The sequence below is a fragment of the Lithobates pipiens genome, unplaced genomic scaffold (genome assembly GCF_037356315.1).
Source record: "Lithobates pipiens isolate NorthernLeopardFrog02 unplaced genomic scaffold, aLitPip1_a1.2 Scaffold_16, whole genome shotgun sequence".
NCBI classification, from domain to species: domain Eukaryota; kingdom Metazoa; phylum Chordata; class Amphibia; order Anura; family Ranidae; genus Lithobates; species Lithobates pipiens.
In genome coordinates this window covers 538,694,065-538,716,669 of record NW_027507748.1, presented here as the reverse complement: position 1 = coordinate 538,716,669, position 22,605 = coordinate 538,694,065, and the positions used below count along the sequence as shown (strand labels likewise).

General features: G+C 45.1%; 1 protein-coding gene across 2 annotated transcripts in view; it reads right to left on the bottom strand.

Moving 5' to 3' along the window:
* The window catches only part of ACVRL1 (activin A receptor like type 1), a 129,851-nt gene that overhangs the window by 68,339 nt on the left and 38,907 nt on the right, over nucleotides 1-22,605 (bottom strand). The window contains exon 2 of one of the 2 annotated variants that reach the window (XM_077483276.1): nucleotides 13,844-13,952. In XM_077483276.1, coding sequence (XP_077339402.1) covers nucleotides 13,844-13,898 — 55 coding nt within the window. In that variant the 5' untranslated portion in view covers nucleotides 13,899-13,952. The remainder of the gene's footprint in view (nucleotides 1-13,843; nucleotides 13,953-22,605) is intronic. The other variant, XM_077483277.1, reaches the window with a different exon arrangement.

The following is a 22,605-nucleotide window of genomic DNA, read 5'->3' as shown; positions in this document are numbered from 1 at the left end:
TCTGTAAGCAAGCATAAAAGCAGCAGTCTTGCCTGTTCACTCCATGCCAGTCCCTGTATGTCAGCTGTTGTACTCTAAATTTTAAGGTACTTTAAGATTAAACATCTTTTTACAGTCATTTTTTTGATTGTGTGTTTATTAGGCATTATTTGTGTGAAAAGTTTAATAAACTTCACTTTGTTGGACCTACAAACAGAACTCATTTGTAAGTAAGGGAGCTACTGTACAACCCAAAGGACCATAAAACATTGAACCTTCCTCTATCCATTGATGTGTGGAAGGTGCTTCTATCCCTTAGACCCCTTTCACACTGCAGTGGTTTTCAGGTGATTTAGCGCTAGAAATACCCTCTACTAAGCGCCTGAAAACCTCCTCTCATTCATTCCAGTGGGCCTTTTCACACTGGAGAGGTGCACTTGCGGGACAAGAAAAAAAAAAGTCCTGCAAGCAGCATTTTTGGGTGGGTTGGGAGCACTGTATTTAGCACTCCCAAAACGCCCCTGCCCGTTCGAGTGAATGGGCAAAGGTGCTTTGAAAGTGCTGCCCATTCACTCGAAAAGCCCTTTGAAAGCACTAAAAAAACTGGAGTTTTTAATCCCTTTTTTGGGGTTAAAAGCGCCCCGCTGGCTGCCAAAAATCGGCGCAAATGCGTAGTGTGAAAGGGGTCTTAGCCCTTGTACACACGGTCGGAGATTCTGTCAGAATTTCCTATCGGACTGTTTTGTCGGATATTCCGACTGTGTGTGGTCTGCATCGGACTGTTTCCGTCGGAATATCCGACGGACCAACTTGCCGGTAAAATTTTCCGACAAAATGCTCCTATCGGACATACTCCGATCATGTGTAGCCTACTCTGACAGACAAAGTGCCATGCATGCTCAGATCAAATTCCTAGAACAAAGCTATTGGCTACTAGCCTGAACGTAGTCCTGTCGTAACGAAATAACGTCATCACGTTATGTACAATCGGATTTTCCGACAACTTAGTCCGACCGTGTGTATGCAACATCACTTCCGGAATTAATCCGTCAGAATTACTCTGACGGATTTGGTTGTCGGAATCTCCGACCGTGTGTACAAGGGCTTACAGTTTGTTTGAAATAAAAAAGATGAAATCTGTTCCATCTTTCTGAATAATCCTGAATAAAAAAAATATATAACAGAAGTCTCTTTATTTGTGCCTTTACCTTGCTTATACCTGGTGAAACAACAGGAAAAAAAAAACCCTAATGGAACTTTAGCGGCCTACAATACATAGTTACAGCACAGTGAAAGAAAATTGTATCAAAACAATATTGGTAAAAAAAATAGGTAAAAATTTTATTAAGACAAAACATTAAAAATGTTAAGGAGAAAGCAAAAAAGTTCCAAAGTAATAGGTTCTTTCCAGCTTAAGCAGCACTGCTATTTCTTTGGAACTTTTTTTGCTTTCTCCGTAATGTTATATTTGATTATAGCAGCTGCTTAGTTTAATTTACTTATCTTGAGCGCTGGATAAGTGACCCTGTTTGCTTTTACTTATTAAACATTAAAAATGGTTGAAGACTGGTGTATAGTTAGGCCAACATAGTTCAAGTTTACATAAGTGCATACAGTTCAATAGAATCCACAAACTGCCTTGATGAAAACACAGTGGCAGAGCAAGCATGTCTACCATGTCTATAAATAAAGTGCAGCGCTAAAGAAATGTGATCATATATAAAAATGCAAATGCAATACTATACAATCAAGCCAATGTGCATACATAAATAATATTCCACAGAAGGAGACCGTAAGAAAGTCTCAAAAACACATCAAACAATGTTATGCCCTGTACACATGGTCGGACTTTCAGACGGAAAATGTGTGACCGGAACATGTTGTCGGAAAATCTGATCGCGTGTAGACAATTCCGATGGACAAAGTGCCACGCATGCTCAGAATAAATTACGAGACAAAAGCTATTGGCTACTGCCCTCTTTATAGTCCCGTCGTAATCTGTCAGAATGTCTGAGTGTGTGTACAGGGCATTAGAATACACACAGTATAAATAAGGTGCATACAGTATAAATACGGTGCAGACCTGGTCAAGCCAAAATCATATATACCAAATAACAAACTAAAGTCCATTAAAGAGATCCCATGGGAGAATCCATGCTAAAAATAAAGACACCCATCACCAGAGCAAACTTCAGAGATCCAGATCCAGTCAGAGCTTTAATCGGGTCTACAACCCACTGGCAGACCGGATGTCATCTCTGATTGTTGCAGATGGTGTATAACGGAAGGCTCACAGTGAACAGGAAGTAGTATCAGAAGACCATCAATGGAGCTCGATGCCAAAGTGTATGTAAAATACAAGACTCCACATAGTGTGATACTGTATCAACATCCAATTTATTAAAAATGAGGTGCACTCAAATTTGCAATAGTAGTAATATGCATATAGGCAAATCCAGAAATTAACAGTTTCCCCTCATGAAAAACGGCTGAAAAGCAGTCGCGCATGCACAGTAGCGTGTGTACCTGCGACAATCAGAGATGACATCCAGTCTTCCTTTCGTTGGGTTGTAGACCCAATCAAGCGTTGACTGCCCCCCCCCCCCCCCCTCCAAGTAAGGGTGGTCGCTGGATCTCTGGTACGCCTCCAAAGTTTGCTCTGGTGATGATTGTAACACCGGTGGGCATTTGATCTTAATTTTCAGAACAGACTCTCCCATGGGATCTCTTTAATGGACTTTAGTTTGTTATTTGGTATATATGATTTTTGCTTGCACAGGGCTGCACCTTATGTATGTGTATCATAACACTGTTTGATGTGTTTTTGAGACTCTTACGGTATCTTTTTATGAATTTTTATTTAGGTATGCACATTGTCTTGTAGTATTGCATTTAAATTTTTATGTATGATCATATTTGTTTAGCGCTGCACTTAATTTATATTATTAGCGTGCTTTGTATCCGGGTTATAGTGCACAGCCGCTAGTCATTTTGTTTCCAAGCGCAGATATATTTTTCACTTTATTTGTGCTTTAATTATGTATGTAGGTCAGGGGGGCGTGTCCAAGATGGCGACCTGAGAGGTTGTGGTTGCCAGAGCTCTGCTGACTTTTCTTATCCGGCCACTAATTTCCATACTTTGAATCCACCTGGTACTTACATCCCTGGGCTCCAGATGTCAGGCAGGACAAAGCGCAAGGGAAAAAAGCATTCTTACCCGGACCCAGCCCCGGTTCTGGCCCTGCAGGCGGCGGCTCCCCTCGTGCAGGCGCGCAATATGGCGTCCCAAACGGAGATGGAGGACCGGGAGGTGGACGCCCAGATTGGATTCCGGGAGGTCATGGCGGCTATTGCCACCTGTCAAGCGGCGCTGACCAACAAGATTGAGGCTGTGCAACTGGATGTCGGCCTGGTCCGTCAGGACCTAGATAAGCTGCGGTCGCGGGTGACAGAGACGGAGCAACGTGTGAGCAGAGTAGAGGATCTTACCTCGGAGCACGTGGAGTCCATACGCACCCTCCATACACGAGTGCGAGCCCTGGAGTACAAAGCCGACGACGCCGAGAACAGGAACCGGCGGAACAATCTCCATATCGTCGGCCTGCCCGAGGGAGTCGAGGGGAGGAACCCCACCGTATTTGTGGAGGAAATGTTGCGTGGCCTCCTTCCTGAAGCGCAATTCTCGCCCTATTTTACAGTTGAGATTGCGCATCGGGTTGCCCCCACTCCGGGACCTCCGGGTGCGCGGCCGCGCACACTCATCTTCAGGCTCCTGCACTTTCGGGATCGGGACGAAGCTCTTAGGGCGGCCCGTCGGACTGGAGATCTCAAATACCAGAATGCCACCGTAATGCTGTTCCCGGATTACTCTCTGGAGACACAGAAGCTGCGAAGGTCATTTGATCATGTGAAGGCTGGTCTGCGCGCTCGAAATATTAAGTACAGCGTTCTTTTCCCGGCTCGGCTGCGGGTACAGGATGGAGAGGCCACCAGATTTTTCACTGACCCGCGTGAAGCTGCGGCCTGGCTGGACTCCCTCCCTCCGCGTCGGTGAGACTCGGTGGTAAAGGTACACTTTTGCTGTCATCCCTGTCTTGATTTAGATGTACTTTTCTCCCCCCGGCCCCTCTTACTTACCTCCTGTGTGAGACTCTCCTGTAGGTTGTGAGATTCGAGGGGATTTCTCACTCTTTGTACTCAGGCCCTGCCCCCCACTGTACGCATGGGCATGTACATCAGCGAACGTTTTTGGAGCGAACGCATGTAGCTAACGTCCGTTGAGGGCTTCGATGGCTGATGTCAATACCGATTGCAGTTGCTGCGGCCCCCCATCAGGTCGGGGCCTGGGGTTGTTTGCCTCCACTGGATTTGATGGAAACTGACTGCACAGTCTGGACTTAGTGGCGGAGCGTTGGGGACATGGGACCCTGGGAGATATGCGCTACTGTGGCGGGGAGTAGCTCTTGAGAAGTACTTTCTTTATTATCCGTGACTTGTGGCCATTCGGAGTCCGGGGGGGGGGGGGAATGTGTTTATTGCATGTCTTGAGACAGAACTGTTTATTTTCTCCCCTGCAGGTCTCCCGCTCGGGGAGGTTATTCCGGGACTTTCTGTAGCAACCTAAGTTTGGAACCCCCACCGGGAGGTGGGAGATTTGTTATACTTGGTCAGCACCTCTATGGCCCACTGGTGCCTTTGCGTAGAACCTCACGCTATGTTTCTGTGCCCTCCATAGCAAATGACTTGGTTACTGGTTTGGGGGATTAAAGTGCCCCCGGGTTTGGGGGGGGGGTGCGGGGAGGGGGGGACTGTTTATATCTGCCGTTGCAGGTGGGGCTGTGTTTCTTTTTCTTTTTCTGTTTTTTGTTATTTTCGTTTGTGTGTCTTTATGGCTCAAGGGGACATGCTCACTTTTCTCTATAGCCTGGTATGGATATGTTCAGCTTGCACCTTTCTCTGGGGGGCTGCTGGGGGGGGGTCCGGGGAAGGGGGGGGATCCTGTGGATTGTGACACTTTATATGCCTTCCTGGCCTGATGGGTGAGATCTCGCTTATCTCTTGGAATGTCCGAGGCCTTAACTCGGCGACCAAGCGTTCCCTAGTGTTCAAATTTTTACAGAGATTTAACCCCCACATTTGTATACTCCAAGAAACCCACCTGCTTGGCTCGCGGATACTTGGAGTCCGCAGGGCCTGGGTGGGCACTCATTATCACGCAACTTATTCCAACTACGCTAGAGGTGTCGGTGTCCTGATCCACAGGTCCCTCCCGGTTCAGATCAAGGAGGTACGGACGGACCCTGGGGGCCAGTTTGTGCTTCTACATATGTCTGTATATGATAAAGATATGGTGTTAGTGGGCCTCTACCTCCCCCCCCGGCGAACGGGCAGCTATTATATGACATTATGCATTTGGCCTTGGGTTTTCATACCTCGGAGATCCTCTTAGTGGGGGATTTTAATTTAGTGCCTCAACAGGACCTGGACAGACTGCGCTCTACCTCCCGGGCTGGTGGGGAACTTCAGAGTTGGGCTGACACCTTTTCCCTTACTGATCTCTGGCGCCACTTTCATCCCAGTGGCCGTGAATTCACTTGCCACTCTGCTACTCACCGAGCGATGTCTCGCATAGACCTGGCTTATGCCTCTCCTGGGGCCCTGAGATGGACCAGGTCTGTGCGATACCTGCCTAGAGGGATCTCTGACCATGCCCCTCTCATGCTTACCTTGTCCTTGTCCCGCCCGCCAAATTCGAGGGTGTGGCGTCTGTCCGGGTTCTGGGCCACTGAAGAGCGGTTGCGGGAAAAAACTGAAGAGGCTGTCAATTTTTGGCAGCACAATGCTGACTTTGAGAAAGGTTCTATTGTGTGGGACTCCTTTAAAGCTGTGCTCCGGGGACATTACATCTCCAATATTGCCTCCTTGCGCAAGGCAGCGTCTCAATCCCTTACAGACTTGGAGGGGCGGTGTGGTAGGTGGGAGGCGGAGTATGTTCGCACGGGAGGGGAGGAGGCCTATCGGAGGTGGCAGGAGGCAGTCTGGGATGTTTCCCTGCTGGCTGTGACCGAGACCCAGGAATCGCTGCTACACTCTAAGCAGAGGATTTTTGAATATGGCAACAAGAACGGTAGGCTGTTGGCGTGGCTGGCGAGGGTTCGCTCGGCTTCCACACACATTGCCAGTATCCGTGATGCTCAGGGGCGGGAGCTCACCTCCCCTGAGGACATAAATAATAGGTTTTATGAATTTTTTAAAGGGGTGTACGAGTCTAGGCGAGGCTACTCGGACGCTGCACTGACGGGCTATCTGGCGGGCATCCCCTTTCCGGTGTTGTCTGCAGAGCAGAGGACGATGCTGGACGGGGCGATTTCGCTGGAGGAGATCCAGTTGGCGATTGGAGGCCTTCAAGCGGGCAAGGCTCCGGGCGCTGATGGTCTGCCGGCGGAGTTTTACTCCCAACATAGTGATGTGCTGGCTCCTAAATTTAAGAGCCTCCTTGATGGGCTCGGGGAGGAGGACTGGCTTCCGGATTCCATGGGGGATGCCATCATTGTCCTCATTCCAAAACCGGGTAAAGACCCTCGGGATTGTGGGGCTTATCGTCCAATTTCTCTCTTAAATGTGGATGCCAAGCTGTTAGCGAAGATTCTAGCCACTAGATTGAATTCGGTGATCTCGACCCTGATTCACGCTGATCAAACAGGTTTTATGCCTGGAAAGGGCACCGATATCAACATTAGGCGCTTGTTCCTTAACCTCTCTATAGCTCATGAGACGCCGGGGTCCCGTGCAATTGCCTCTCTCGATGCCGAGAAGGCATTTGACTCGGTGGAGTGGGGCTTCCTCTGGGGGGTGCTCGGTTGTTTCGGGTTCAGCCCTGTATTTACGAGATGGCTCAGATTGCTTTACAGTGCTCCCAGGGCCAGGGTGCGCACAAACGCCTGGCTGTCAGGGCCCATCTCTCTTCAGAGGGGCACCCGGCAGGGATGCCCTCTATCGCCGGGGTTGTTTGCTCTGGCCCTGGAACCCCTGGCAATCCTCATTAGAGAGTCGTCGGTTATTAGGGGTTTTCGGAAGGGGGATCTGGAGGAAAGGATTTCCCTGTATGCCGACGATGCCCTTCTCTACTTAAATGACACGGGTCCGTCGCTATCGGAGGCGCTCGCGATTTTCAACAAATTTAGTTCCTTTTCGGGGATTTGTATAAATTGGTCCAAATCAATCTTGTTCCCTGTGGACGACCAAGTGCCCTCGCCGGCCAGTAGTATCCCACTGCAGAGGGCTGCCGAGTTCAGGTATCTCGGGGTGACAGTGGCTAGGGATCCTGCTCGGTATTACGCTCTAAATGTGCTCCCTCTTCTCCGCGCCCTGAGAGAGAGATGCCAGTCCTGGTCCGGACTCCCATTGAATCTCATAGGGCGCATAAATATTCTGAAAATGGTACTCCTCCCCAAATTTAATTATATTTTTCGAAATTGCCCTGGCTGGATTCCGGGGTCTTTTTTCAGGGAGGCGGATAAGCTCATTGGGTCCTTTATATGGAACGGATCGTCCCCCAGGCTGGCTAGGTCTGTTTTACAGTCTCCAACGAATGTCAGTGGCCTCTCCCTCCCCAATTTAAGGGCCTACTACTGGGCGGCTATACTGGTTACGGTTTCGTGGTGGTTTGCGGCGTCGAGGTCGAATGGGGCTGTGAGCCTGGAGGCGGCTGTTGTGGGCTCGCTTACGGACTTGCAGGAGCTGGTTTACAGGGGAGTGGCGGCGAACACTGCGCTCCCCGGCCCGACGAAGACGACGCTCAGGGTTTGGCGAGTGGCAGGGCGAAGGTTTGCGAGACCGAATTGCTGGTCTCCGGCCCAGCCACTGTGGGGTAACCCGAACCTGCCGCATTTTAGGTCGATCCCGGACCCGCAGGTCTGGGTGCGATTCGGAATAAATACGCTGGGGGACATCCTGTCGTCAGGAGGGATGCTTTCCTTTGTTCGTCTGGCAGGACCGCGTGCCATGCCTGGTTGGATGTATTTCAGATACCTCCAGCTGCGCCATGCTGTTAGAGCTCAATTTTCTATATCCCCGACCTTACAATTCACTCCACTTGAAGAATTATTCACGGGGGAGGGCCCAAAGAAACCCCTCTCGGATGTGTACCGGGTGGTCTTCCCAATTGAATCTACGAGGCTGAATCTGCTTTGGAGTAAGTGGCAGGCTGATATCCCTGCTCTGGAGAGGGAGGATTGGGAGGAATGCCTGGAGAGGGGTACTAAACTGGTTATATCAGCAAGTGATAAACTCATCCAGACGAAATTTCTTCATCGGGTGTACCTCACTCCAGAGCGTCTGTCCAGGATATATCCCACTAGAGACCCCCACTGCCCCAGGTGTCGAACTGAGGTTGGAACATACCTGCATATGTTCTGGGAGTGTCGACGGCTGGAGGATTTCTGGTTAGGCGTTTTTGATCACTTAAATACCCGGCTGGGGTTAGGGGTCCCTCGGTCCCCTGCACTAGCCTTATTGGGCATCCATCCAGATGAGCTCACACCTTACTACTCAAAGCTATTGACCTCCTATCTCCTCTTCTATGCGAAGAAGGTGATTTTGTGTAAATGGCTTTCGGAGCGCCCCCCAAGTGTAGCCCGGTGGGAACGAGCAGTCGACGCTGCCCTCCCATTATACAAGCTAACGTACCATAATCGGGGTTGTCCATGGAAGTTTGACAAGATCTGGCTCCCGTGGACCTCCGGGACAGCCACTTGAGGATAGAGTTGGGATCATGGCTGGCCTGCCCTCCAGTTTGTTTGGGTCTGCCCCCCCCCCTTTTTTCTCCCCTCCTCCCCCTCGGTGGGTCCCCCTCCCCCCTCATGTCCCCCTTCCCCCCCCTTCCCTCCCCATCTCCCATCCGCCGATGCTTACTTATATGGGTATATCTCCTGTATTGTGTTCGGTGATAGATGATCTGTTCTTGGCCTCACTGTCGGGGTATTCGATTATCCCTTTTCTGTTATGTGATACTCTGAACTACAATGTTAGTCTGTAACTACTTGGCTGTACAATTGAGTTGTTCCTCTGCCTCATTCTGTTTTGTATCCTGATATGATATCTTTGAAATAAAGCACTCCTGTTTTTCAAAAAAAAAAAAATTATGTATGTAGGCCACTAAAGTCCCATTGGCTTTTTTTCCCTGTTTTTCTATTTAACCACTTGCTGACCAGCCACCGTCATTATACGGCGGCAGATCGGCTCGTTCCCACAAACCGCCATAGGTGTACGTTGGCACCTTTAAGGGCGATAGCAGGTGCCCGCCGCACGGCCGCAATGTCCTCCAGCCACCCACGTTCGCAGGCACGAGAGCCAGAATGGGGATTTGTGTATGTAAGCAGACAGATCCTCGTTCTGACAAAGATATGCTGTTCCTAGTGATTAGAAACAGCGATATGTCTCCTCCTCCAGTTAGTCCCATCCCCCCACAGTTAGAAACACACATGAGGGAACACATTAAACTCCTTGATAGCCCCCTCATGTTAACCCCCTCCATGCCAGTGACATTTTCACAGTAATCAGTGCATTTTTATAGCACTGATCGCTGTATAAATGTCAATGGTCCCAAAAAAGTGTCAAAAGTATCCGATCTGTCCGCCGCAGTGATGCAGTCCCACTATAACTTTTGCGCAAACCAATCAATATATGCTTATTGTGATTTTTATTTTACCAAACGCATGTAAAAGAATTTATATCGGCCTAAACTGATGAAGAAATACATTTTTTTATATTGGGGATGTTGGCCTCACTACCTTCTTCGACCACACCTGCATCTTTCTCCTCTGCTTTTATTTTCTGAAACTTTGGACTACAATACAACTTTTTGTTCTTCACCAGTGCTCACAACCAAGATCAAATGCACTCAACAGATGCAATCACTCCTTAAATTAATAAGTTGGTCTATACTTGCTTTAATACTTGCTGTGATCCACTCCTCAGCTGTATTTGTGATCGTTAAGCGTTCATCAGTTGCCTGAATGAGGGGGTAATCTTATACTGGCCATACACTATAGGAACAATCAGCTGAACCCATTTTCGAAAAAACAAACATTCGGCAGTGAGAGCAAACGATAGTGTCATCATGTAATGACCAATAAATCCTTCATTGGACATAAATTAATCAATTTTTTGTTTAATTTTTCACATATACCTAGTGCAAACAGTTCGGACGGGAAATACATGAACTTTTCATGTTATCATTTGTTCGGCAGAAAATTTCCAAACTTGTCCTTTGTTTTTTCGGCTCAAAAACATCCCACCGATTACCAATTTTGTGCCCATTAACTAACCAAAAAACAAACAAACTGGCAAAATGACAGAATTTTGGCCGATTTTTCAAATAGTGTATGGCAAGCATTAGTGTGGTGTCTGGCAGCTGTACTTCATTGGATACTTTGTAGTAGTGGCTAGGCTCGGAGGAAGGGGGTGCGGCCCCAAAACACGTTAGCTGTACCCCATGTTCTGTGCATGCCCATGCACTGTATTTATGGCCTTTTGTCAGGTGCACTTTGTGAGTACCCACTTTTATACAAAAATTTCAGATTATGAAATTATCTTTGGTAATGCACTTGTTGTTCCCTTCTCTTGCTATATAGCCACTAATTTATCATTTTTTGTTCTATACTCAAACTCAAAAATATGCTCCCATTACATTGTGGAATACACAAAATAAAACTATACACTCTACCTATGTATCCCTAGAAATGTATATAATTTTAGATAATGTTTTATACTCTAGTGCAGCCTTTCTCAACCTTTTCAACACAGAGGAACCCTTGAATTAGTCTCGGGGAACCCCTGCAAAAAATGTGAAATCTACAGTTCATGATACATTAGTGTGATGATCAGTGGGAAGAATGGTCCTTACACTTGTGGTCATTGGGAAGAATTACCTCCTTACAGATAGCTAAAAAGATCAATGGGATCTTGGGAACAGTGGGAACTTATCTGAGAGGCAGAAAATGCCCAATGCTGAAGGAACCCCTAGCAACCTCTGGAGGAACCCTGGTTGAGAATCACTGCTCTAGTGTGATATTACATTTAAATTGATATGTGACCTCAATACTCTTTTTATGCTATGTTAGTCTTATTGATTGTAACGTAGCACTCTTTCTTTCATGAAAATTCAAGTAATACTGAAATTGAAAATACTACAATTAATGATGAATTACCGGTAATTCTTCTAGGCTCTACTGGTTCTCCTAATCTCCGTGTGCTGATTGTTTCTACTTGTTACTGTGAAGGAGTAATCTAATCAGTGTGGGTATAGTGACATATCATTAATGTGTACAGTGCATGTGGTGCAGACAGGCCTTAAAGGGGATAGGGCCCAGTGGGCACTCACTTCACACATCTCTGGCTCTGTTGTTATAGGCTTACAGAAGTTGTGACAGCAGTGTCATTTTCATCAGCTAAAGGAAGCCAAAGGAGAGAACAGGGTGTAAGCGCAGGGTGTACTCTCTCCTCATCCAGCTCTTCCTTCTGACCTGCCCAGCAATCTCTCCAAGCACTGCACACTCCTGTATGAAGAGGACAGAGGCTGAATCTACTCTGCCAACCGTCTCTTTCCCTGTGTCTGGCCACATTTCAACCCATGGGCATGCAATGAGGTCTTGTGGAGGGGGAGTTAATTCTGGCTGTTTGCTGCCTGTGCATTACTGCTGTGCTTGTGAGCTCTTGAAGGAGTTGTGTAAGTGCCAGTGGTAGATTTACAGCCTTCAGCTGACTGAGTTAGCTCAGGGGCTGGCTGCTTGCTACCTGTGCACTACATGGACCTGATGGCATTGACAATGGTGGCAGCAATGTCCAGAACATTTCCACCCTTTGTGTACACACAGCTGATTGGCTGATAGCTACCTCCCAAGTTCAATTAAACATGGGCTTGGACCGAACCCAAAGCCAAACCCAAGCTCATCTTCATTCAAAAATAAAAGATAAAAAAAACTAAAAGTGACTGGCGCCCACATTTTTTTTCTCTGCATCATACACCATGAACCAAACTCTGAAATGGAAAAGTTAGCCTGCCACACTATTTAGGGGTCATTCTGCATCACCCCAAGAGGAGGAGTGCTACACAAAATGAATACAGAGCTGCATTGATTTCATTTTAAACCTGTTAAGTCCTGGCATTACAAACCATGGGAGGTGTCTCGCTACCTGTCATTGTTAGGAAAACATCTGCCGATCTTTATGCCTAGCTTTAAATAAAATGTCAAGATGGGGTTGAGGAAAGGGGGAGCAAATGCCTTGATATTCCACTGTTCTCTCAAAAAGAAAACTATTTTGCTTTTACTTTTACTTGCAGGATGTTCTGAGCTGGGAGAGCGTACTTCTAGAGAGATACAGGACTTTTAAAGGCTTATTTTAAGAGCCAGCAAAGATCAATAGTGAAAATACAAGAGGTATATTTGGAAACTCAGTGAAGATAAGTATTACTTTCAGAGCATGAGGGTCATCTTTACCCCACTTCTGGTACCAATCTGAAAGGTTGTTCCTATCTCAGCTCCTCTTTCCTGTGCTCGAGCTGGACTCTGGTGGTCAATGGAAAAACTCTCTGACCAGTCGGGCCGCCTGTAAAAGAGCTAGAAGAAGGCGGGGTGGCCCGGCAAGAAGAACCGAAGAGGGGGACAAGACCCCCGAAGTCGGAAGAAGAAGGCGGCGGTGAAGAAGAAAGCTAGGCTCCTCTGCTAGCAAAAGAGCTAGCAGAAGATAGCGGAGGAGTCCGGCGAGAAGACCTCCGAAGACGGAAGACCCCCGGAGCTGTGCAATAAACTATTTTAACCCTTGTGTGTTGTGTTTTATTTTTACTTTTTTCCACAGGTGAATGGGTAGGGGTACATTGTACCCCATACTCATTCACATAGGGTGGGGGGCCGGTATCCAGGGGCCCCCTTATTAAAGGGGGCTCCCGGATTCCGATAAGCCCCCCCCCCGCCCGCAGACCCCGACAACCAATGGCCAGGGTTGTCGGGAAGAGGCCCTTGTCTTTATCAACATGGGGACAAGGTGCATCCCCCCATGTTGAGGGCACGCGGCCTGGTACGGCTCAGGAGGGGGGGGGCGCTCGCTCGTCCCCCCCTTTCCTGGCCGGCCGGGTAGCGTGCTCGGACAAGGGTCTGATGTGGACCTGAGGGGGACCCCACGCCGATTTTTTCGGTGATGGGGTTCCCCTTTAAGTCCATACCAGGTGGCAGGGCCAGCGACATCTCCTTCGCGGGCCCCGCCTACCTGGAGACGCGCTCAAAGTGAGCGGACTTTCCTCCACGTGTGTGGGCGAGTCCGTTCATTTCAAAAGTACGGCGGATAGTCCGGCGGACCTAGTATGCCGTATTAGTCCGCTGAAAAAGTGCCGTGTGTGGGCAAGTAGCCCGTTCGGAAAGTCCGGCAGACAGTCCGGCGGGAAGTCCGCCGGATAGTCCGCTACGTGTGTACGCGGCATAACAAGTAAATACTTTTATGAATAAGCTATAAAGCTGACCCTGGATAAAGCAAATAATGTCTAACAATAAAATGCTTGTGTATTCCTTCTTCAATCTTGGTGTGCTTTGTGTATTTCTTCCAAATCTGTGGAGTAATCTAGCTTAATACGTTGCCCCTGTGCAGGAATTTCCTGTATTAAGACCAGTCACTGCTACTCTCTCTCCTTGGGCAGGGTGACTAGTCTTGTCTCCGCCTCCTCATGTAGTTTTCTGCAGGCAGCCTGTAGTGGGTGGACCTGTTAAGTCCTTCCACAGCTCTGCCTCTACACAGGTTATGTGCGGCACAGCAAGGATGTCATTACCACGCTTACAAGATATAAACTGAAGTTCAGTTTTTATTCACTTACCTGTTACAGATGGGACAGTCCAGAATAAAATCATCCAAAGGCTTTTTTGCAGCATTTTCTCTTGAAAATGTTTGAACCAGTTCAGCAGTTGTCATGAGCCATTTTCCTGCTGGAGGAAAAAACACATTTTTAACATTTTATTTACCTAAAGAATCATACATGACTCAAGTCTTGAATCCTTTGAATATATATAAAGATTATTGTTCTGTTTGGGGCAGGATACACCTATATTGTGCTTTCTTTCTTTAATTCACCCCTTAGTACCGGTTCACACTGGGGTGGCCTATCAGACGACTTAGCCACCTGACAAGTCGCGCTCCATGCTTTACAATGGAACTGTTCTAATTGGAGTGACTCAAGGCGCTCTGACTTAGAAAAAGGTTCCTGTACTACTTTGGGGCGACTTTGGAGCGGCTTGCATTGGCTTCTATACGGAAGTGGTTTTGCAAGCCACGTTGAAGTCGCGCTGTATGGGGCGGCTTCAGAGTCAGATGAGAGTTGGGCGACTTGAAGCTGTGCCTGTGTGAACCAGCACTTACCGTTCACATTGTTTTTAGTCTATTAGGTGTTCTTCTTTCCCCCCTAAATAGCAGAACATCTATTTGATCAGACCATCTCTACATTGTAAGCAATAAGCCATTAGAATGACTTGTGTGAAGAGTCAAGGCATCTTAAAATATTCATGTTGTAATTATGGCATATTTGTAATGTTTAAAAAATATTGATATTCGATGGAATTCCTGTTAAAGTGTGGCCCTTTTAGGTCGATGATATCACAGGCATCCTCACCCCTTTGTGTACGTCAGCTATGGGTCAGAGAATCCCATGCCCACAGCTTACTTACCCAAGCATGACAGCTGACTCTTGGGGTCAGACCCAAACTTGAACCTGTTCAGAACAAACACAAGCTTACCCCTATTCCTGGCCTAACCTTTTCTTACTTTGAGGGGCTTAATAATAGATGTGTGAGCCGAGTTGAGTGAAATTGTGTAATTATGGAAATGTTTATTTTTGTTGTTTGTTTTATGCATTTTTGTTTCATTATCTACTGCATATACAATCTTTATTAATAAGTAAACATGTATTATATGACAAAGGGTTCCCAGAGTACTATAGGTTATCTAAAGACACTTCATAGCTACTTGCATTGGAGAGCTGCTGGTCAGATAAAAACTCAGACCCTGATAAAGATGTGTTCTGCTAGCTCACTCAAGTTTTGGAAGCAATGGGGTTCTTACAGCAAAAAAGTATTCTGAAAAGTATTAATGCTAAGTATGTGAAAAAACTAGAGCTCTATCTGCTGGCTGGATAGAAGAATATGGGGTTGACTTACTAAAGGCAAGTAGATTGTGTACTTTGCAAGTGCAGTTTTGCTAATTTTCTCTAGAGCTTAGCAAATGTGGTGAAGCTGCGCTTTGTAAAGAGTACTCAATCAAGTGCAAGGAAAAAAAAAAAAAAAAAAACAACAACAGCTTTTCTGCTTTTACATGACTTTATGATGGAAATCAGTAGAGCTTCAACACATTCACTAAGTTCTGGGGGAAATGAGTGCAACTGCATTTGCAAAGTACACAGTCTATTTGACTTTAGTAAATCTACATCTATATAATATTTAAGTGCATCTAAACCTAAAAATAAAAATGTAATTTATTTTAGTTTACTGTTCCTTAGAGGTGGTGGCTGCATCAGTTTTTTTTCAGGCTAAGTACATTTTCAGCAAGTACAGAAAACACCTTGTGGTCTTGCCAGAAATACAGTGTGCTTTTAATTTCCTGTTAGCTGAGAATAAAGCACAAATATTTCTTCATATTTATCTTATGTGTAAACCGCTAGTGCCATCAATCCACCATGTAAAGAAGATGATCAGGGACAGATATGTTTGAAGCACAGCTGGTGTGACAACAATAGCCTCAATAGATACAATGGAGAAATGAATGTGTGTGTCATTTGCAGTATTTAGGAAAAACCAGGGTGGTTCCGTGCAAATAGCTGTTATTCGTTTCTATGGGAGCTGCTCCCTTCACTGGGACAACTACCTAGGTAGAGTCTATAATAAAGGATTAAGAAGTAGTGAGTGTGGCGCTGCTCTGCTAATAATGTAATGTGTGTGTGGTTCCTTTTAACATATCAAAAAAGCGTATGGTGCTCTGTGATTTGCAATGTGGTATCCATATGAAAACTACACATTTAAATAACCAAAATCAGTAAAAAATACATTCAAATACATTTGTAAAGTGACAGGTGCTCTTATGGACCAGCTATTAGGTAACCATTACACTATAACAGTACAAATGACCAATTTGTGTTGTGTGCCAAAAAGTCCTTGGGTAAGTAATCAGTTCATATATACATTAATATGCATTCACTTGATAAGTTTGTAAACTGACAGGTGCTCTTATGGACCAGATATTAAGTAAACATAACCACTATAACGATTTATTCCGTTCAAACAGTCAGAATTGCACTTACAATTAGTCAGCATTCAATAGGCATAGAAATCAGGAAGTCCGGGACGCTATGCGCTCCATGGACCCAACAGGAAGTGACTTATTCAAGGACTTTCTGGCACATATCACAAATTCGTTTTTTGTTATAGAGGTTATGTTTACGTAATATCTGGTCCATAAGAGCACCGATCACTTTACAAACTTATTAAGTGAATGCATATTAATGTATATGCGAACTGATTACTTACCCAAGGACTTTCTGGCACACAACACAAATTGGTAATTTGCTCTATAACAAAACTAATTTGTGATATGTGCCAAAAAGTCCTTGAATAAGTCACTTCCTGTCTGGTCCATGGAGCGCATAGCGTCCCGGACTTCCTGATTTCTATGCCTATTGAATGTGGAATATGAAGAGGAGGCTGGACTGCAAATCCCAGGCTGCACTGCAAAGAGTCAAGAGGATTGTGGGAGAGACTCTAATGGCGTGTACACATGACCGGACTTTCTGGGAGAAAAGGTCAGATGGAATAATTTCATCAGATATTAGATTGTGTGTGGGCTTCAGCAGACTTTTTTTTTTTTTTCAAAAAGTCTGACGGACCTAGAAATAGAAAATGTTTTAAATCTTTCCAATGGAATCAATTCCTATCGGGAAAACCGTTCGTCTGTATGCTAGTCCGGCGGACCAAATACGACGCATGTCATCGTGTTCGAACTGAACGGACTTTGGTGTGATCATGTGTAGGCAAGTCTGTTTGGTCGGAACTCCGCCGGAAACTAGGTCAGAAAGCCCATCAGAGTTTATTCTGACGGAAAGCCCAGTCGTGTGTACGCGGCATTAAAAACACAGGGCCAAGAGGCCTTGTTTCCTGGATCCCAATGGGAGAGCAACCCTCTGTTGCTCTGTGGGGGATTGCGCCCTACCAAGGGGCACACAGTCTGCAGCTCCAGCCCAGAGGAACAGAACCCGTGCGCTTCCAGAAGGACACTCCACAGCAGCACGGAATCGGCCGATTCAATGGATCAGAGACTGAAAACCATTGCGACACATCTGCAGCCAGAAGAATCAGGTGTATCATTCTCTGGAGGACCGCTGAACGCATACAGGATTGGTGAGGGGGCTTTGCCCAGGAATCTTATTGCCTACCATAAAACACCACACCTGAATACTGTGCTTAGACACCTGTTATCTAGATTACATAGAGGAGTGCTATATCACAGCACCAGCTATTTTACATTCCTTCTCATTACCCTGTTACATTGAGGAACCCTTTTCCGCAGAGCTCTTACATGTTGGTGAAGAGAACAAATGCAAAGCTTTGCTCCTAGAACAATATTGTTGTTACTCTTAGCCCATGTACACATGGTCGGACATTCTGATGGAAAATGTCCGATCGGACCTTGTTGTCGGATAATCCGACCGTGTGTGGGCTCCATCGGACTGTTTCCATCGGAATATCCGACCGACAAAGTTTTAGAGCTAGGCTATAAAATTTTCCGACAACATGATCCGATCATTTGTAGAGAATTCCGATCGGACAAAGTGCCACGCATGCTTAGATCAAATTCCTAGACAAAAGCTATTGGCTACTAACCTGAACGTAGTCCCGTCGTAACGAAATAACGTCATCACGTTACGAACGATCGGATTTTCCGACAACTTTGTCAGACCGTGTGTATGCAACACCAGTTTTGGACAGAATCCGTCAGACAAAATCCGACAGATATTGTTGTCGGAATGTCCAACCGTCTGTACAAGGGCTTAAAGGTGAGACACCACTGGTGTTTGTATTACTTCATTGTGTGTGTATTGGAGGTACTATAGGCCGGCCTGGGGTTCCCCTTTAGCCATAGTATTCTAAATCAATCAATAGCTTGTTTGGGGAGTCCATTTAATATGTCTATTTTTTATTTTTTTTTATTCTTTTATTGTTGCATAATGTTATTGACTGTTTTGAGAACCGTTTCATCCAAGTCCTGGCTACTTATAAGACTTAGCTTGCATTAATATTACTTTAAACTTTTCTCTGGTCCAAGTAAACTTGAGAGAGCAGAACTGAGTTTGTGTATTATTACTGGGTTATTCCATTAATCACATTGCTAGGTGTGCCAGAGGGTCTGGGACAGTTCTTTGGGTTTGAGAGGCAGAGTAACGGACTGAATAAACAAAAGCAGCTCCTTCGGGGGTATCGCTATATATGTAAAATACATGTACTCATTTGGTTGGTGTCTAATTTTTTATCTGCCCAGAGTTCAGTTTTAAGCCATCCAAAGATGGAAAATAGTTCTAATAGAACTGTTAGACAATGTCCAATGTATAGGGTTTGCTTCAATAAATGTGTAATTGAATCCGTTTTTCTTTTAAGGAAATACAGATTTTATAGAAGTGGCTCTTTGTTTCCAGCCTGTTGGAGAGTACAGGAGCAGGGCAGGAAGGAAAGCAGGAAGCACTTTCAGTTGTCTGCAATGCAATATAATTATTGTATTCAGAATCAGGATATTCTTTCCCTTTAGGGGATTTTACAAATTCTCCTATGCCTCTTTCTACAGGTCATTATTTTAGTTAATAAAGGGAGCACTGATAAGGATCAAACTAAAGGGCGCTGTCTTAAGTAGGTTTTCATCAGCATAACAAAGTTGTTACATATCACTATGGAATGATTGCTGTGATACACACCATTCAGTATTAGGGACTTTCAGGTAGACCCTCAGTGGATATATGTGGGCCAGATTTAACAGTAGTGCTCCCTGTTCTTGCTTTGTGCCCATGTTTTATCTTTATAGAAGCCTACGCCCAGTGTAACAATCATAAAATAAACCTAGGAGGAGATAGCCCGGCCGCTGCACACCTCATCCGGCCCGAGTGGTTTGCAGATACAATTTGTACCCAAACAAAATTGATGTCCTTTTTTTCCCCATAAATAGAGCTTTCTTTTGGTGGTATTTGATCACCTCTGTGTTTTTAATTTTTTGAGCTATAAACAAAAAAAGAGCGACAATTTTGAAAAAAAACACAATATTTTGTACTTTTTGCTATAATAAATCTCCCAAATAAAAAAAAAAAAAAAAAAAAAAAAACAAATTTTTTCATCAGTTTAGGCTGATATGTATTCTACATATTTTTGGTGAAAAAAATTGCAATATGCGTATATATATATATATCTCGATTGGTTTGCGTAAAAGTTATAGCGTCTACAACATAGGGAATAGATTTGAGGCATTTTTTATTTTTATTTTTTTTAGTAATGACGGTGATCAGCGATTTTTGTGACTGACACTTCTGACACTTTTTTTGGGACCAATGACATTTATACAGTGATCATAGCTAAAAATAGCCACTGATTACTGTATAAATGTCATTGGCAGGGAAGGGGTTAACACTGGGGGACGATCAAGGGGTTAACTGTGTTCCCTAGGTGTGTTCTAACTGTGGGGGGGATGGGACTGACTAGGGGAGGAGAGCGATCGATGTTCCTACTTAATAGTAGCACACAATCTGTCTCCTCTCCCCTGAGAGAACCGGTATTTGTGTGTTTACACACACAGATCCCGGTTCTCTCTCTGTCATGAGCGGGTGCCCGTCGGTCATCGCACCTGACGGACACACTCATCAGCTTCGGGGATGCTCTGCGGGCACACCTGCTAAAGCATCTTAAAGAGCCGACGTACAGCTACGATGGCTTGCACAAGGCAGTTAACCTGATGCAGCATAATTTGCAGTGGCTGGTCGGGAAGGAGTTAAAGCATTCTATGCACTAAAGTAAAAAAGCTCCCCCCTAGAACCCCCCTTATACTTACCTGAGCCTGATCTTAGTCCAGCAATGTGCACAAGAGCAGAGGCCCTTTAGCTCTCTCTCCTCATTGGGTCAGACACAGCAGCCAGTGAGGAGCAAGCAGGTGGTGGGGGGGGGGGGGGGGGAGGCAAGCCACTTTCTGTGTGTCTCATGGATATACATAGCTGGCTTGGGAGTAAGCATGCAGAAGTACCCATATAAAGCGGAGGAGGCGGCACTTGGCAGGGAGGAGGGTCTAGAAGCACCGGTGGGGGAGCTGAGAAGAGGAGGATCGGCCTGCTCTGTGCACAACCATTGCACAGAGCAAGTATTACATTTTTATTATAAAAAATAAAATAAAAACTGTACCTTTACAATCAGTTTAACTTTTGCCTAGACAAGGATTACATCACCTTGGGCAGCACCTTGGGATAACATCACACATCCAAAGATGCCGCAGGCTGCCAGACCAAAACATGATCCAAAGCCAGCTCCCAAATCCACAATGGTGGAGCACAGAATAAGCTGTGAGGATGACAACGCTGGACTCCATGTTAGGTAGATATCTTTTTTTTTTTTTTTTTTTTTTTTAAGTCAGCAGCTGCAGTATTTGTATATGCTGACTTTTAATTTTCACATGTTAGGCAGAAGTTCCAGAAGTGTAAAGTACACAAGGGACCTGATTTACCAAAATATAAAGTGAGAAGTGGAATTAAGAAAACCTGTGTTCATTTCAAAAATCCAATCCAATTATTTATATTTATTTATTATTAATTACAGGTACTTATATAGCGCTGCCAATTCACGCAGTACTTTACGTATATAATGTACATTCACATCAGTCCTTGCCCTCAGGGAGCTTACCATCTAAAGGTCTCTAACTCACATTCATACATACGTACACCTACTAGGGCCAATTTAGACAGGAGCCAATTAACCTACCAAAATGCCTTTGTATGTGGGAGGAAACCAGAGTACCTGGAGGAAACCCACGCAATTATGTGCAAAATAAGCCCTTCTTTAAAATTCCTTGCATGTGACTGGATGTTTGACAAGTACACCTTTGTTTTGACGCTATAAGCTTAAAAAAAAAAAAGCAACTGCCGGGTATAAACTGGAGGCCCCTGGAAGTGGAGATACCTGCAGAAAATTTGGCTGAGTCACAGACCGTTCTAATTGGATAAAGCTTTGACACTTCCTTGTAAAGTCAAAGCATGCCCGCTACCCCCTAGCTCCCCATCATTATGATAGGCTGTGCACCAGTTATTAGGTACGTTCAAGAGGTGGGAAGGGACAGGAAAGTCTTGGCACTACCAGTAAGTGCTAGAGCTTTGCCAAACAGAAAAGCTGTAGCGGCTGAGACTCCTGCTGCTGCAGGTTGGTATAGACGACACTTGCATGGCACCTAACATTAGGTTTATCTTATCTGAACATATTGACAGTATGTCATTATCAAATGTTGCTAACAGTACTCCTAAGCTTTAATTAATTTCATTATATCCAGGTGAACACTGGCCGAGAGTGGGGGCAGGTAGACTCTAGTCCCCTAAGTCAGTACTAATAAGATATGTTGGGTTGGTGGTTTTGAGTACAGATACTACACTATTTAGACATCGATGACAGCAGGACACACAGTAAGTGACACACGCTTCATCTAGGAGAGTAGAGTCTTCCAGCACCAACTTTCTTTTTAGTTTTGGATGTCCTTTGACCAAAGGAAAAATAAAATGAAAGTGGATTGTGGGACTTTAAATGAGGCATGGATATGTGTTTGAAATGGTCTAGGATACCTAAAATATTATTCATTGTCACCTTCCCTGCGGGGAAAATCTGTATACCCATAAAAAGTTGCTAATCAATCCAATAAATTAAATACAGATACTGAATAGTAGGTATATATAATGTATCATAATATATAAATACATGGATCATGCAACAAGAAGCATAATTGTAGTAATAATCATATTGACATATTTAATGTATATAATGGATAGACATAATTGGTACAAGCAATCACAATTAAAAAATTGAATGGACATACAGAGCAGGTGAACATGGTTATCCTAATAAATATAACTATAAATGAATAAAAGAAATTCATGATTGTAGCAAACTTGACTTGGCATCCCTGAGTATGGACTCTACGTGTTTCATGGCAATTTCAGCCAATCATCAGGAGTGGGATGCATCAAAAATCGCTAAATAAAGAGATGAAATAAATGAATAAATTGGTCGGTCACAGTCTCAAATGAAAAATAATTGCTTTCAAAAAGAGAGCAGGTGTTAAATGTGAATGCATTACCTTTGGCCACGTTCAGATAAGTAACCCAACAGACCCAAAAAGGGAATAGGATGGTGGCACTGAATGAACCGTCTCCCCCGGGGTTGAGGCGGGGACACATCCCCTTCACCCTAAGCCATAGCTCTCCAAGGAACATGGAGGAATGGAGAAGGGGCAGTCATTTTCTTTTATCAATACAGGGATGGAGGCATGCTTATGTTGCGTTGGGGTCCAAACAGGTCACGTGCTTTTTATTAT